Source organism: Vulpes vulpes, chromosome 2, assembly GCF_048418805.1.
Source record: "Vulpes vulpes isolate BD-2025 chromosome 2, VulVul3, whole genome shotgun sequence".
NCBI classification, from domain to species: domain Eukaryota; kingdom Metazoa; phylum Chordata; class Mammalia; order Carnivora; family Canidae; genus Vulpes; species Vulpes vulpes.
Window position 1 is genome coordinate 25,365,996 of NC_132781.1, and position 14,985 is coordinate 25,380,980.

Here is a 14,985-nt window from a genome sequence, read left to right on the forward strand (position 1 = left end):
GTATTTATTTTATGAGACACACAAGAGAGAGGCAGAGACACAGGCAGAGGGAGAAGCAGGCTCCCTGCAGGGAGCTCAATGTGGGACTTGATCCCAGGACCCCAGGATCATAATCTGAGCCAAAGGCAGATGCTCAATCACTGAGCCACCCAGGCACCCCCAGTGTTCTTTTTATAAAGGGAGACCTTATATGCTAGGAAAGCTGGGGCAAGTCAGCCAGAAGTGAATTCCCGGGAAGGAGGGATTTTAAGTTGGGCTCCAGACAGCAAGAAGGACAGGGATTGAAGGAGGGAGAGTGAGAGGAGTTCCAGACAGAAGCAGGAGAGCCTGAGCTGTGGGCATGTGGCAGTGAGGGGAGAGGCCCACCCAGAGGCCATTTGAAGCAAGAGAGTGAGGACACTGGGAAGTCAGCCCGGGTGGCACATGAGTGGGGGGATTGGTGTACTACATCCCCAGCAACTGATCCAGATGAGCTTTAAGGTAATTTAACAGGATGGTGTGGGAGGAGAGCTCAGGGGCCTGGCTTCCCACCATCCGTGCAAACCTCAGTCCTGTGCAGGTGACTCCTCCATCTGTTTTTTCGATAAACACCCAGAAGCTCCCACCCAGAGCCAGGCATGTTTGACTTGAGGGAAAGATCAGGGGATGGTTGGGGGAAAGCAGAGGAAGGAAGAATGTTGAACCACATAAAGGTCCTGCCCTTTAAAAAACGTAGAGTAGGAGAGAGAACACACACACACACACATTACAACCCAATGAGGATAGTGCTAAATGCCTCATGGGAATGTGGATAGGAATTCAGGCAAGGTAGAGGTAATGAATAGGGGGCAGAGGGGACTGCGCAGTCACTTTCTATGGAAGAGAAAATATTGGAGGATGGCCTATCTGGACCTGTGATATGTGTGGGGGAAGGGCTCTTCAGGTTGAAGGGACCCTGGGTAAAGAGGATGCAGGCAAAATATGGGGCAGCGTAGACAAGAACTCAGTTTGGCATGAGTTTTCAATGCGGGGGGAGGGTGTGTGTATTATTGGCATTACTTGGGGGCAATTCTTCATAGTATGAGTCTGTCCCATACAAAGTAGGTCTTGTAGCATCCTGGCCACTTCCCCTGGTCCTCCCCTAATGCCAGAAGCTGCTGGCATTCTCAACACCCCCCCCAGCCCACTGGAGCCACTAAGTAGGTTTGTGAAGGCAAGCAGGAAACTATAAATTCTTGGATTAGAAAGGTAGCCAGCGGTAGCCAGACCATGGAGGGGCTTGAATACCAGGACAAGACCTTGCCCTTTGGGAAATGAGCAAGGAATGGCCTCTGCACATTTTCCAACAGGGAGGAGGTAAGATCCGCTTTAGAAAAATGAAGTTTGGAGCAATGTGCAGGATGAATGGAAGGCCTAAGAGGCTGAGAAATCTGTTACAACCTCTTGAGACCTTTTCACCCAAACAATCTTCAGTCAGGGTGGGCTGCTTTGCTCACTAATTATTGGTGGATGTCAAAGGTCAAGGGGAAGTCTTACCAGCTTGTCACCCTGCTGATTGCTGGGATGGCCTAATAGAATAGCATTTGCTAAATCAGGATGTGACTAACATTCCCTTTGCCTCTTCCCACCTTTCAAATCAACCCACCTGGGGATGCAACTCCTCCATCGGTCTACATGGGCAGAATTTGTGTAAAACTAGCAGAAGTAAGGAAAAGGCAACCCATTGAGAATCCTTCTCTCTCCTGCCCATCCAGGGTCCACTGCCTTCTTAGTAAGTGACCTCTTAGTGCTGGAACAAGGAAGCAATTCAGGCTGACCAAAGGAAGGAGGAAGGCACTCCCTACTCTGGCCCTTCCCAAGCCAGGACAGGACATGGCTTTTGATCCAAGGTCCAGAGAATCCCGAGCTGATAGAGGCCCATTGTGGCAGCTTCTGAAGAAACCTAGAGGTCGTCAGGGGGCTCTGGGGCTGAGGAGCCAGTTAACATCACTTGAACATTTACGGGAAGAATTACTTGGAGGAAGTCAAGGCAGAATGAGGCCCCTGGGCTGCCAGTGGCATACAGCAGGCCAGCAAAAGGCCAACCCAACAGGAAATGGCAGGCAGGCCAGGGAAGGTCAATCCAGCAGGAACCTGGTCTGTCTGCAGCTAGAAGGGCTGGCCTCGAGGCAGAGAGGACCCAAAAGCTGTGGAGGGCTCCCCTGCAGGCACCTGGAGGAAACCCAATCTCTCGCCTAGTGCAAGAAACACAACTGCTCTTTTTTTTTTTTCTTCCACAACTGCTCTTTTTAAAAAGGGCCTAGAGGGGATCCTTGAGTAGCTCAGCAGTTGAGTGCCTGCCTTCCATCCCGGGGGTGATCCTGGAGTCTGGGGATCAAGTCCCACATCAGGCTCCCTGCATGGAGCCTGCTTCTCCCTCAGCCTGTGTCTCTCTCATGAATAAATAAATCTTTAAAAATAAATAAATAAATACATACAAAAATACATAAAAAGGGCCTGGGGAGGAGGAAGTCTCTTGCCCTGCCCCTTGCTGCCCTCACCCCCCAACCCCCCACAGGGGTGTCTAAAGCAATTAACAGCAGGAAAGGAGGAAGGTGGCAGTGTGGAAGCTATTGAGAAATTATGCTCCCTGCTCAGGTTTTTGTTGTGCTTTGAGTACAGGCACCTCATCATTTGCAGGCTTTGCTATTCCTACAGCAAAGAACAAGTAGGAAGAGACACCCTGAGATAAAGGGTGGCAGGGCAGGTGAGGGAGTTGGCTAGACAGGGGTTCACGGGTGCCAGGACCAGGCTTTGGTGGGAGATTTAGCCAGGCCCATAACACTTGTCTGAGTGCTCCAGGAGGATGGGAGGGGATTAGACACACCCCTCACGCCCCCATCCCCACTGGAAGGCCCTGGGAGGGGAGCAGGTGCAGGGATGGGGGTACTGGGTCCCTGCCTTTCCTGGCTGACCCGTGGCCCTCACTTGGGGGTAGGGGTTGTGAATCCAGATCGGAGACCAGCCTGCAGAGTCCTCTTAAAGACTGTCAGCCAGGGGGTGAGCCCAGGGATCAAATTGAGTGCAGAGATTAAAGCATAGTCCACCGGAGTGCTCACTGCACTGCTGTTTCCCTCTTGTTCCAAAAAGGATTTCAGGTGGGTGATTGGTACATTTCTCAGTGGTAGGTTTGCTTTCCCTCACCATCATCCAAAACCCATCAAGTTGGTCCCCTCAAATGCCAAATCATTTCTACATCAAGGCAAAACAGAAAGCAATATAAACCCACGTCAGAGCACCTGGAGCCATTTGGTGAACATCAAAAATCAAACTGGTGTGCCCCAGAAGCAACTGCACACGCATATCCTGTGCCATTCTCTCCCCTCCTTTGAGGGGTAGGCATTACTGACAAGGTGGTGGGCAAGTCCACAGCAACCAGTTAGAGGAGTAGTGGCACCAAAAGCCAGAGCAAAGGTTAACTCATCTCCATTCACGTGGCCTCCTAAGAACCCATCTCATGACAAACCTCACCCAACACCATGGAGATTTTCTTCAGGCTGGGGCGGATCTGGAACACAACACAAAGCTAGGTTTTCTGAAACCAAAGCATTTTCTACCTTGCTGGAGGCTCTGTCCCAGCTGGCGATGCAAACACGTGCACACAAAACTGCTAGAATGCTCTGTTCTGATCCCAGGGCTCCGACGAACAAGAAAGCAAACCCCCAAGACTGAGCTGGAAGGTTCTAGGTGTCATTTATTGACAGCAGTTTACACTCATTTTTTTTCTTCCCACGGCCATTTCCTTCAAAGCCCAGGCACAGAGCCTTCTGGAAGGGCAGTCTCTGAACAAGGGAGCCAGGAACGCAGGACGCACACGTCTTTGGCAGGCGTGTTCAGACTCGGCAGGATGCAATCCTTCAAGCTGGAATTCCGTCGGGGATTTTGAGACACCGAGGTGGGGGGTGGAGAGGAAGTCTTCAGCAGGACTCAGGTCAGCGTCCAGGCTTGCCTGCTCACTCTCCAAGTCCATCCCGGCTGCAGGACTGTGGGGGGCAGCACATCAGGCCCACCCACCTTCACAGGGGCAGACGCTTCAGTCCGTGCCCCGCTGTTCACACCTGCTTCCGCTGGCCCCGCAGTTAAGAGAGAATCAGCCTTATGGTGAGAGACAGATTACTTCCTCTCTGACCCTCCCGGCGGCTCTTCAGCTGGGTCTGTGAAGAACCTCTGGGAAGCACAGAGACCTGCACTTCTGGTTCAGGGGCGTGTGCTGTCTTCCTCAAATCTTGCATGGATGACAGGCTGGAGGCTATAAGCGTGCTCAGGCCAACCACTGAGTTCCCTGGCCCAGCGTGCAACAGCCCTGCCTCCCCTGCCAAGCGCCAGTACCTAGGCTGAAGTGCCAACCGGCCCTGGGCTATGTAGGCACTTGGCAGTTTGGGGGCGGGGGGGAGGGTGGTGGATCAAAAAGTGGATGGAAATAGGAACAATGAAAAGGCTTCATCTGATAGTGATTAGAGATCTGAAGTGATTTCACTTTTATTTCCTTCACTTTAAGCCAATCATGAAATTTCACAGTGATTTCTGGGGTGGGGGCAGAAGGATGGTGGTATAAAGAGTCGTCAGGGCTGTGGGGGCCCGAGGACGGGCAGGCCAGGCAGGGCTCACTGAGGCAGCTGCAGGAGCACAGACTGCCCAGCCGGCAGGTAGGTGATGTTCCGAGAGCGTGACAGCTGGTACGCGATGTCCTCTGCAGCCTCCAGCTTGCGCAGCTCGATGAGGCCGTCGCCTGCTGTGGCGAGCGAGTTGGCAATCAGCTCAGCTGCCTTGGAGTCGCCCTCGGCAGAGATGATGGCCGCCTTCTTCTGCTGCTCAGCCTAAGAAGCGGGGTTGGGGGAGACCAAGATCACACCTTAGGGCGCTGGATGGCAGGCAGCGGCCTTGGGAGGACCAGGCTATACATCCTCATGGGCTCCTGCAGGGACTCTGGGACTCTACCTCCACCTCTTCCAGACTGAGCTCAACAAGCACTGTCCACCCACCGCTCCTCTTTCCTGCAATGCAATGCCCGCTTCTCTCCAGTGCAGGGACAGATTTCTGTTGGCTGTGCAAGTATCTGCCTTATTTCAAAGTCCTTGTTAACACTAATGGCAATCTGGCTCAGCCACCTTACTCTGAGCCAGGAGGATCCAAACCGAAGAAAACAGGAGAGAGAGAAAAAAGGTAGGATCCATCCTCAGGCTCGCCTTTCCCTCAGGTCCCAAGTCAAACACACGTGTTTGAGGAAACGGAGCAGCTGAGGAGCAGCAGGCACATGTGATGCTCCCTGGAGTTGCCCCAAAGCTAACCTGGTTCCTGACCAGGAATCCCAGGAAGAGAACGAGCGCTCTAGGCTCTCCCTACCCCGTATCAACAGGATGCCTTCTCTTAGCAAGGCACGACTTGGTCGCAGGAGGAGGATACAGTAGCAACAAATGTTAACTGAGCAGCTATTAGGTATTCCCAGGTACAATCTTAGACATGTTCTAGGCTCTGGAGTCAGGAGAGAAAAGAAAAAACCCAAGAAAGTCCCTGCCTGCACAGAGTTTACATTCTCTAAAATTAAATGTTGGCCACTCATATATTGCTCTTTTTCCTGCTTCAAAGGACTAAGGGTTCCTAGATTAGAACGAACCCGAGAGAAGCTACTAGTGGGGAGAAGGGACAGCAAGAAATGAATACACTTTTGCAGAGACCACAAGACCAGGCTGCTATGCAAATACATCGTGTCCCATCACACTCTGCCACATCTGGATGGATTTAGTGCTTGAAAAAAAATCCAGTGACGATAGCGCATCTGGTGCAACGTTTGATCCTTTCCCGCTGTCAGCTTTCACTGTGTAACTATGGTTAAAAATGATTTCTCAGTGAAGCTGAAAATATTCCAGGAGAAAACATTTTTATTTGCAGGAGAGTGTTTTTGATCTTAGGGAAGTGGAAGAAAAATGACCCTTCGGTGATTTAGGAACATAACTTCACATATCCCTGACTAGCCCCCAAAGACTCTGGAACCAATTGTAGGAGTACGGTCCCTACCATCCCCTTCCGATGATCCCGGAAGAAGAGATGACAGATGATGAATTTCTAGGCCACCCAGCAAACCGGGAGGCCGAGCACAGGAGAAAGGGGAGAGAGGCTCCTGCCATCTGGTTGAATGCTCACCTTTTCCACCACAAATCTGGCTCTCTCTGCTTCCTGCTGAGCCACCTGTTTGGCTTCTACTGCTTCTGTGAACTCCTTCCCGAAGGTCAGATGCGTCTAAGGGGAGGGAGAGTGCGCGAGATGAGGCCGTGTAATTGCTCGGGCAGTACTGCTGCGAGGCCCCCATGGCCGCTGGACGGAAGAGGCCAGGAATGGCTCTAGCAGCTGGAGGCCTCTGTGAGGCCAGAACACCCTTCCACCTACACATCCGTGTCCAAACTCAGTTCACACCCCAGAGCCTCAGCTCCCCTCACATCATTCTGTCGTCCGCAGTGTGGAGATCTCAAGCAGAAAAGAGCCCCTGGGCACCAGAAGGTACCTGCTCAATCGACCACCTCCCAAGGGGAGGAGACTGTGGGTTCTAGGACCCCCGCCTCTAACTAGTGCTCATCCAAAGTCCTTTGATGGCCTGTTCGGAGCCTCCAGAGAGGCCAGATGGAAAACTGAGCCCCTGAGAGGGAAGGACACAGCTGGTTCTCAGGGATTCTAGGGCGTGATGCTCTCTACTTATGGCTTAACCAGTCCACTTCTTTCTCATAGCAGCCCCACCACAAAACAGGAAGAGGATGAGAGAAGGTGGAACGCAAATCATGGTATTCCCCATGTGTGAGTGCTTCTGGTAAAGGGTTTAAGAGGGAAAGCAGGGAAAACTATTGCTTAGGGTGAGGGTTTACAACTCTGACTACCCACAGACCTTCCCTACTAACATATACCACTGAGACTTGGCGATAGTCCACAGTGACAGTGGAAATGGGATAGAGCTCAACTCCTGATGCCTGGTCTAGAGCAACTTACTCATTTATCCAACTTTTTATTAAAAAGGAAGAAGTGAAGGGAAGGATAGTATTGGTTTTGCTATCAAATCTATTTGCCTTCTCTCTCTTCCCTGACCCTCCCAAAGTTTGCTTTAAAAAAAAGAAAAGAAACATAAGCAGCTCAAAACTTCTCAGGAATAAATCCTAGTCTGTCTTCCACAACTTTTATCATGCCTCATTCTTAAACTGCAGCTGTTCTACTTTGCCTGTCCCATTTCTGGACTCGTGTTCAAAGTCTGGGGAAGAAACTACAGTCCTGAGAGTGAAAAATGAAATGTGTAATTAAGAAATAAAGTTTCTTTCTAAAAGGGCCAGGTGAGGGCAGCAAATTCCCCATGAAATCTGATTTTCTTCTCATACCTCTTAGATATGGTTTCTTGTGGTCAGCCCACATTTCCCCAGAATAGAGTATGTGGTTAAAGTCTAGCAAAATGCCAAGCTTCTCCGTAGGTTTTTACTTAGCATTTTCTCACAGTCAACCTGTTTAGGTTAACAGTGAGTGGAAGAGCAGCCTGAGGAATTGCTCGTTAGAGCCGAATGGCTGCAGCCTGGCATCTTGCCAGTAGAGGGAGCCCATCAGTCCTTCTGCGGCCGCCACAACCACTACCGCTGGCGATCACTGACATGAGGTGGCGCAGCACCCTGTGGGTCAGTGCTGGGTGTTATGGAGCAGGACTGTTTAAACAGCTGCACAGATGCTGTGGGGGGAAATGGTGCCTTTCCCTAGCGATGCACAGGAGAACCAACAGGAAACACTCTACCTCACTACCTGAACAAATCACTCCAAATGATTTTTCCCAGAGAATCCAGAAACACGACCCCTTCCTCTCACCCTCCTTGATCTGAAATGCTATCCTGCCTGTATTGTTTTCTGTCTGAGTTATGGCATTGAACGTCCTATAAATATATACACTATACAGTCTCCAGAGGCTCGCTTACACCTCAGAGATGCCCCTTGCCCCTCACACCAGCTTTGGGGGAGTAGAACCACTCATTTACACTCTATCACCTTTCACCAGGGGTTTCCAGAGGTCACTCTGCTGAGCTTCAGACGCTAAGTGTTAGGAAATTCCCAGGAGTCAGGCTGGGAGGTCTGCACCAGGGAAGAGGACTCTCTGAGTCCTCTCTAGCCTCCTCAGGCAGTTTCTTCTTGCATCAAACAGGGTTAACGACATTACTTCCTAGCATGCTCCAGAGAACACACTCATAGCGTTGGGAACGTGAAAAATCTAGTGGTTAAGGACCCTAAGTCAGGTAGGGTTAGAAGTCAAAAGAGAAATGTGTGTGGTAGAGGGGAAGCAAAAGAATCTTCATCTGAAAACAAACCCAAGGAGACTGTCTCATAGTCAAGAAGTTTCCATGTTTTGAGTCTCACATCTAGGAAAATAGAAGGCAGGACCAATAGCGTCCACACAGAAATGGAGCCAAGCGCCTGAACAAGAACCACAGCCCCTCGCTCCCAGGCTCCCCAAGGATCTTACCAAGGACACGTCATCCAGGATGAGCCCAAAGGTTGCTGCTCGCTCTGTAAGGTCATCGCTCACCTGTCTGGAGACCAGCTCTCTCTGGGTGATCAGTTCTCCAGCATCAAAGCGAGCCTGGTTCCAAAGAAGGGCAGAGGAGCCAGTCAGGATGATGAAGCAGAAAGGCCAGGAAAAGTACTGCATGCCACATGCCAACCTACCCACTGCCACACTCTTCCTGCCACCTATCTCTTAGGGTCTGGGCTCTAGGCTCCAGGCTGAGGCCCTGTCACTCACCACCACCGACTTGAGGATCTCTGTAGTAATAGACGGTAGCACCCGCTCATCATAGTCCTCCCCAATGCTGGTGAAGATGCGAGGAAGCTGGCTGGCGACTGGTCGGAAAAGGATGCGCAGGGTGATGTTGACATTCTGTAAATCTTAGGGTAGGGGACAAATGCTGGAGTTACAAATTAAAACCACAGTGGGCTTCCAGATGACCTCTCCTATGCTAAATTTGCTATAATTTGCAAAGTAAAGTTGTTGATTTTAAGACCCTAGAGGGCAGGAGTCCCTATGCATAGCTTCTGTGCATAGGGACTCAGCAGAGCACCAGAGTTAAGAATTCTTAAAGGTTTATGGTGAAGACAGCTTTCAGTAGGTCTTCTCCTGCTGCTCTGATAGAAGCAATACAGCTTACTTGTCTGATTTGTACCATGGGATGTTTGAAATAGCATGTTTTAAGAAAACAAGCCAATACCAAGAATATTTGGTGAAGCCTTTCCAAGGCCCCAGTCAGAAGTATGTCTTGGAGAGGTTATCATGGGTCCAGCAGAAACAGTTCACTCTGGCTGGACCAGCAGTCCAAAGGCCTGGGCTGCAGTCCTACCCTGCTGTTTACTAATTACGTGACCTAAGACTTAGCCAATCTCAGCTTATTGCCTCCCCCCACCCCCCTGACATTTCCTGGTGTCATCTGCCTTCCAGGAACATTGGGAGGAAAGTGAAGGAGAAATGAGATATAACAGCACCATGTCAAATGTGCAACAGATGTTAAGGGGTTATCAGACTCATCTGGAGCATGCTTCTCATTACTTGTCCCAAGCAAAGGAGAAGGAGGAGGGTGAACGACATTAATTACTTCCCCTGACTATTTAGGCCTGCCTGAGGCTAAAGCACAGTCAATGCGCTTGCAGTCATCAAAGATATGGACCAAGTGCCCACTGCATAGTTCTGAACCAGGCACCCAGAAAAGTGCGAAATGCAGACACACTAGTTCCTGATTTCTGGAAATTCATATCAACAGTTTTGAAGTCAAGGAAGTAATGTATCCTTACAACAGTTGTAAAATAGCAGGGAAAGCAATCCTGAAGAGGTGCCAAGTTTAGAACTATGCTTTTCAGTTAAATTTTTATTTTTCTTGATTAACCTCACCCCACCTTTGATCTCTTATGGGAGGCAAGCCAGACTCCTGACGGGCCAGGAGCTACAGGCCAGGTTGCGCAATGCTAACTTACCTGTCCCCTCTTTTGCTTGACACGCATCTCTTACTAAAGTCCCAGCTCAAACTAAGTTCCTCCCAGGAGCCTGTGCGGCCACCTGTGGGGGCTAATTGCTCTCTTCTCTGCTTCTCTTGGCCCCACGTCCTTGGCTGTAGAACTCACTTCAATTACTATAACTCCTTGTTCACATCTACATCGCTAGCAAAACTGAGCTCCCAGGGGCTCCTGCTTCAGTTATCTTTGAACCACCCCCACCATGCAACCCAGCACAAAAGCAGGCATGGTCACTGTAAGCACACATCTTCCAGAGAATAGCACCAAAGGCATCAGATGTTAGCGAGATACTAAACCAACATCTACACAACCCTCGCATCTTGCTGCACAGAAATGTCACTGAGCCCAGTGTCTGCTAATCCGTTTATTGCCTGTGTACCTCTTTGTGTAGGACGGTGGGAGAATGGGGACGGCTCTTCATTTTAGGCTCACTGGGAATACAGTGGCATGTCAGCCACCAGGAGACTGCTCTCAGGGACTCAGGTCCCTGCCTATGAGACAACAGGGTGAGAGGTACCCAGGTGGCTCAGCCAGTTGAGCAGCTTACTCTTCATTTCAGCTCAGGCCATGATCTCAGGGTCATGGGATCCAGCCCTGTTCTGGGCTCCCCACTGGGCATGGAGCCTGCTTAAGATTCTCTCTCCCCCTCTGTTTAAAATTTAAAAAAAAAAAAAAAAAGAGAGATAACAGTGTGAAGCCAGCACGCTGGAGACAGAGGCCTCGGAGAACAAGGCAAAGTGCAGGTTGGCAATGAAGGCACACAGAATGGCTGGAGCCTGGTTTACATAGTTACTCTGGGGTATGAGAACTGACAGGAAGGGTCGACTGAGGGTGCAGAGGCACTTTTAGATTTCTTTGAATCTGGAACACTACATACCTCTTGAAATATACTTCTGTGTATTTCTCTAAATGTGTACAGCTGTCTGTGCATGTGCCTTAAACATATATTCCTATGAACCTGCGCTAACCTTTTCTAGGAAAAATATGCAAGGAATTCTTATTAGGTGAGGCTCAGCTTCTTCTGGATCCTATAGCAACCCTTTCACACACTCTACTTTGTGTGACCCACACACAAGACTCACCTTTGCTACCAGTGATTACTGGCACATTACGTGGTCGAGAGCGGCAATCAAAGATAATAGGTTTCTGTACCCAAGGGATGAGAAAGTGAGTCCCTTCTCCTACCACAATGTCCTGTACTCCACGGAACCGGTCAAAGATGACAGCTCTGTGGCCAGCGTCCACTAGGAATGAAGGATAATGACAAGTCAGAAAAATCCCTTCACCTTTTAACCAAAAAGCCTCTCTTTGAAAACTCTTTGGTGCTTTCCGATTATTTATTAACTCTCCCCTCTCCTGCTGTCTTCTCGCACTTCTGATCTCTAGCAGCTTCTAAATAGCTACAAAACTCAGCAATCCCCTCCTCCTATCCCAATGTCTCTCCAAGGACTCTGGTAATAGGATCTATTCTTCAGCATCCTTTCTCCTTGAAACAACTGGTTGCTGATTTTGATTAACTATCCCATCCTCCAACAAATCTTCAGGAAATCACCTCCTAAAACTTCCTTAAAACTCACCAAAGTCTTCACCATTACCACATTCCATCCTGGTTCCAATTTAAGCCAGTGTTCCCAGAAGAAGCACCCTCACCATGGAAATCCTAAAATGCAGAAGGTCCCACTCTTTCCAAGAGCTTGGTTTCTCTCAGGTTTTAAGGGATTATAGAGCTGTTCATTTGATTCAGAAAGAAATTAATGATGGTGACTACTGTCTAGTTGTGCAGAGTGGCTACAAAGATAGCACAGAGCACAGAGCTGTGCCACTTAAACCAAGTAAGCTTTTCTTGTCAGCTGCTGTCTCTGCCTTATTAAACTTCAGAGTTGCTCCAAATATCTTCACTCTGAAAAGTAATCTTCCTCTTGCCAGACAGTCACACGTGAGGCAGATCTACTGCTGCTTCCCAACCATGAAAGTCAGAAAATATGAGTTGGAAGCGGTCTTAGAGGTAAAACCAGTTCAGTCTTACTGTTTGACCAAAGAAGCTGAGATCTAGAGAGAGGGAAATGGCTTGCCTAAGGTCACAGAAGAAAAGTCAGCTTAAGCTCCTGCCTCACTATTAAAAGCTGGGCAATGGGCAGCCCAGGTTGCTCAGGGGTTTGGTGCCACCTTCGGCCCAGGGCATGACCCTGGAGGCCTGGGATCAAGTCCTGCATCAGGCTCCCTGCATGGAGCCTGCTTCTCCCTCCGCCTGTGTCTCTGCCTCTCTCTCTCTCTCTCTGTGTGTTTCTCATGAATAAATTAAATCTTAAAAAAAAAAAAAAAAAAAAGGCTGGACAATGCAGGTATTTTGTCTGGAATGATCCAAATGTAGCAGAGCAAAAGTTCCTGCTCAGGTAAGGTCACCAAAGGTGACCACACAAAGCAGAAGGGGATACGTGAGATCTCCATTTCAGCTAGCCAGTGAGATTATTTAATCTATTTAATTTAGCCAGCAATTATTTAATCCTCACACCAGTGAGATCCTGACATTGTGCTGCAGCATCACTTCAAACCTGTAAGAACAACTGGGAATGTTTAACCAACAAGTAAGCTGGGAAGCTCTTTGGGAAGACAGGCTGTGAGAGAACCAATGGCTACAGGACAGAGGCTCAAGTGACAATGCAACCATATGGTGTGGGATGGCAGCAGGTGATCCTTTGGGTCACAAACATATTCAGACAGTGGTGGCCACCAGGAGTGTCACATCGGCTGTGCAGGCCAATAGAAATCCTCCGACAAAGGGCAGTGACCCCCCCCCGCAGTACCTCACCATTATACAAAGCAGAGTTCACTACTCCTCCTGCAACAGCTAAGGCCAGGCCGAACTTGCCAATGGACTCAAACACTTTGGCAGCCATATCTCCTTCTGCTGGACCCACTCACACCTATGGGATAAAAACAAAACAAACAAAACAAACAAAACATCTTGATCTCAAAATTCTAAGAGAAAGCCCTGAGACACCATATTCACTTCTCAAACTGGCTATTTATTTCCCCACTTTTTTTTTTTTTTAAAGAATTTATTTATTTGACAGAGAGAGAGAACCACGTGCACAATTGTGTAGAGCGGCAGTCAGAGGAAGAGGGAGAAGCAGGCTCCCTGCTGAGCAGGGAGCCCAATGCAGGGCTCGAACCCAAGACTCTGGGATCATGACCTGAGCTGAAGGCAGACCCTTAACCAACAGAGCCACCTAGGTGCCCCTATTTCCCCATTCTTCAAAGCTCTAAATCTCGCATGGAGGGACATCTAATAAATAACTCTACAGCTTGGAAAAGTGCAGTATTAATTCCTCTGCTTTCAAAATTTTTCCATTTCTTTCTTCTTTTTCTACCACTAAGGAAAAGGGGTCTGGGGCACTTGATTCAATAACAGGAATGAGGTATGGGCTTGCTACCCACAGAGAATTTCACACCACACTCAACCACCCTTCCACTTCCTGGACAAGTGGGCCCCAAGACGAAGGTTGTATATGGTAGGGTCTGTGCAATTCTGGTTTGGAAAAGTAACTCAAAGAATATGCTACATGGTGATTCCAACAGCATAAGTGACACTAGCAGCTACCTTTAATACCAGGAGGCAGTCTTCTAATGGCAATTATTTAATCCTCACACCAAACCCTATGAAGCAGGTTATGACAGATGAGGAAACCGAGGCACACAGCAAACTTACAAGATAAGCGGAAGATCACAAAGCCATTTCGTGGTGGAACCAGGACTAGAACCTGGAGGTCTAAGTCTAGGGTAGGTTTGACTTAACTCTCCATACTGTGTTTCTCGGCTCCAGTATTAGGAATGACCTGACATGGGGCACCTGGGGGGCTCACTGGTTGAGCGTCTACCTTTGGCTCAAGTCATGATCCCGGGGTCCTGGGATCCAGTCCCGCACCAGGCTCTCTGCAGAGAGCCTACTTCTCCCTCTGCCTGTGTCTCTGCTTCTCTCTGTGCGTGTCTCATGAATAAATAAATTAAAGTCTTGGGAAGAAAAAAAAAAAGAATGATTTACTATGATGGTAGCAGGATCTGGGGAGCATCCTGGGACCAAGATATCGGAAGAACCAATGGGGCAAAAAGGCTCTCCAGAGTTGCACTGCAAGGGAGAAAGCGGGAAGTGGGAGGGCGGGGCTAAGGTCACGACGGACCTAACTTCCATCTACTCCCGCACACAACTTTATTAGTGCCCCGCCCCAGCGTCGTCGTCCACTTAGATTCAAATCCTCCCCCCATCCCTCCCTCTCAGATCTGAGGCTTTCTGGATCGCTCCCGGTGTACTTCACTGTTCCTAACCTGAGGCCAGGACACACAGTTCGGACCTCTCAGCTTTTCCATTTCCAACAGCTTCTGGATTATTCCTCACCCCGCCCCCATGCACGCCTCCCTTACACGACGCAATTCCTGGCTCGTCCCGGGCTCACCCCCCTCCCCTCCGACGCGAGGCAGACCGACGCACGCATCCTGCCCGCCCAGATTGCGAATGGGAACGCAGAGCGGAGGTGCAGAGGCGCCCGAACACCAGCAGAACGCGTTCCCTCCATTCTCACCTGCTTCCACTCTGACCTCCACATGAATTCCCCAGCCACACGTACCGCGCATGCGCTGGGCAGCCCCCTTCCCTTCCCCGCCCCCCTTCCAAGATCCGGGCCTCCGATTGGTGGGAAAGAGCGCTGTGCATTCTGGGAAGGGTGGCTTGCGGCCTCACCCTGGTTCCCCTGGTCTTCGCAAATGAACTACAATTCCCAAAGAGCCATTTAACGTCGGGCCCGCGCTGGAAAGCCTTTCCTCTCTGGTGGGTAACGTCGAAAGGTTGTCGCAAAGCCTTTTGGGGGCTGTAGTCTTTTGGGGATAAATGCACGTGCCCGTCCTGAACCTGGGCTAGAGCCTGCAGCGAGGTGGACCTTAGGGCCCTCGGAAGAGTCG

The 14,985-nt window shown here is 49.8% G+C and overlaps 1 protein-coding gene across 1 annotated transcript; it reads right to left on the reverse strand.

Annotated features, from left to right (window-relative positions):
* Positions 1 to 3,692: 3,692 nt before the first annotated feature.
* On the reverse strand, positions 3,693 to 14,695 carry PHB1 (prohibitin 1). The gene is made up of 7 exons (XM_072747436.1): positions 14,610 to 14,695; positions 12,842 to 12,956; positions 11,115 to 11,276; positions 8,774 to 8,916; positions 8,495 to 8,611; positions 6,160 to 6,255; positions 3,693 to 4,835 (listed from the first exon to the last, which is right to left on the reverse strand). Exons 2-7 carry the CDS (start codon positions 12,927 to 12,929, stop codon positions 4,623 to 4,625), a joined length of 819 nt encoding a protein of 272 aa, XP_072603537.1. The 5' UTR covers positions 12,930 to 12,956; positions 14,610 to 14,695; the 3' UTR covers positions 3,693 to 4,622.
* Between the last annotated feature and the right edge of the window lie 290 nt (positions 14,696 to 14,985).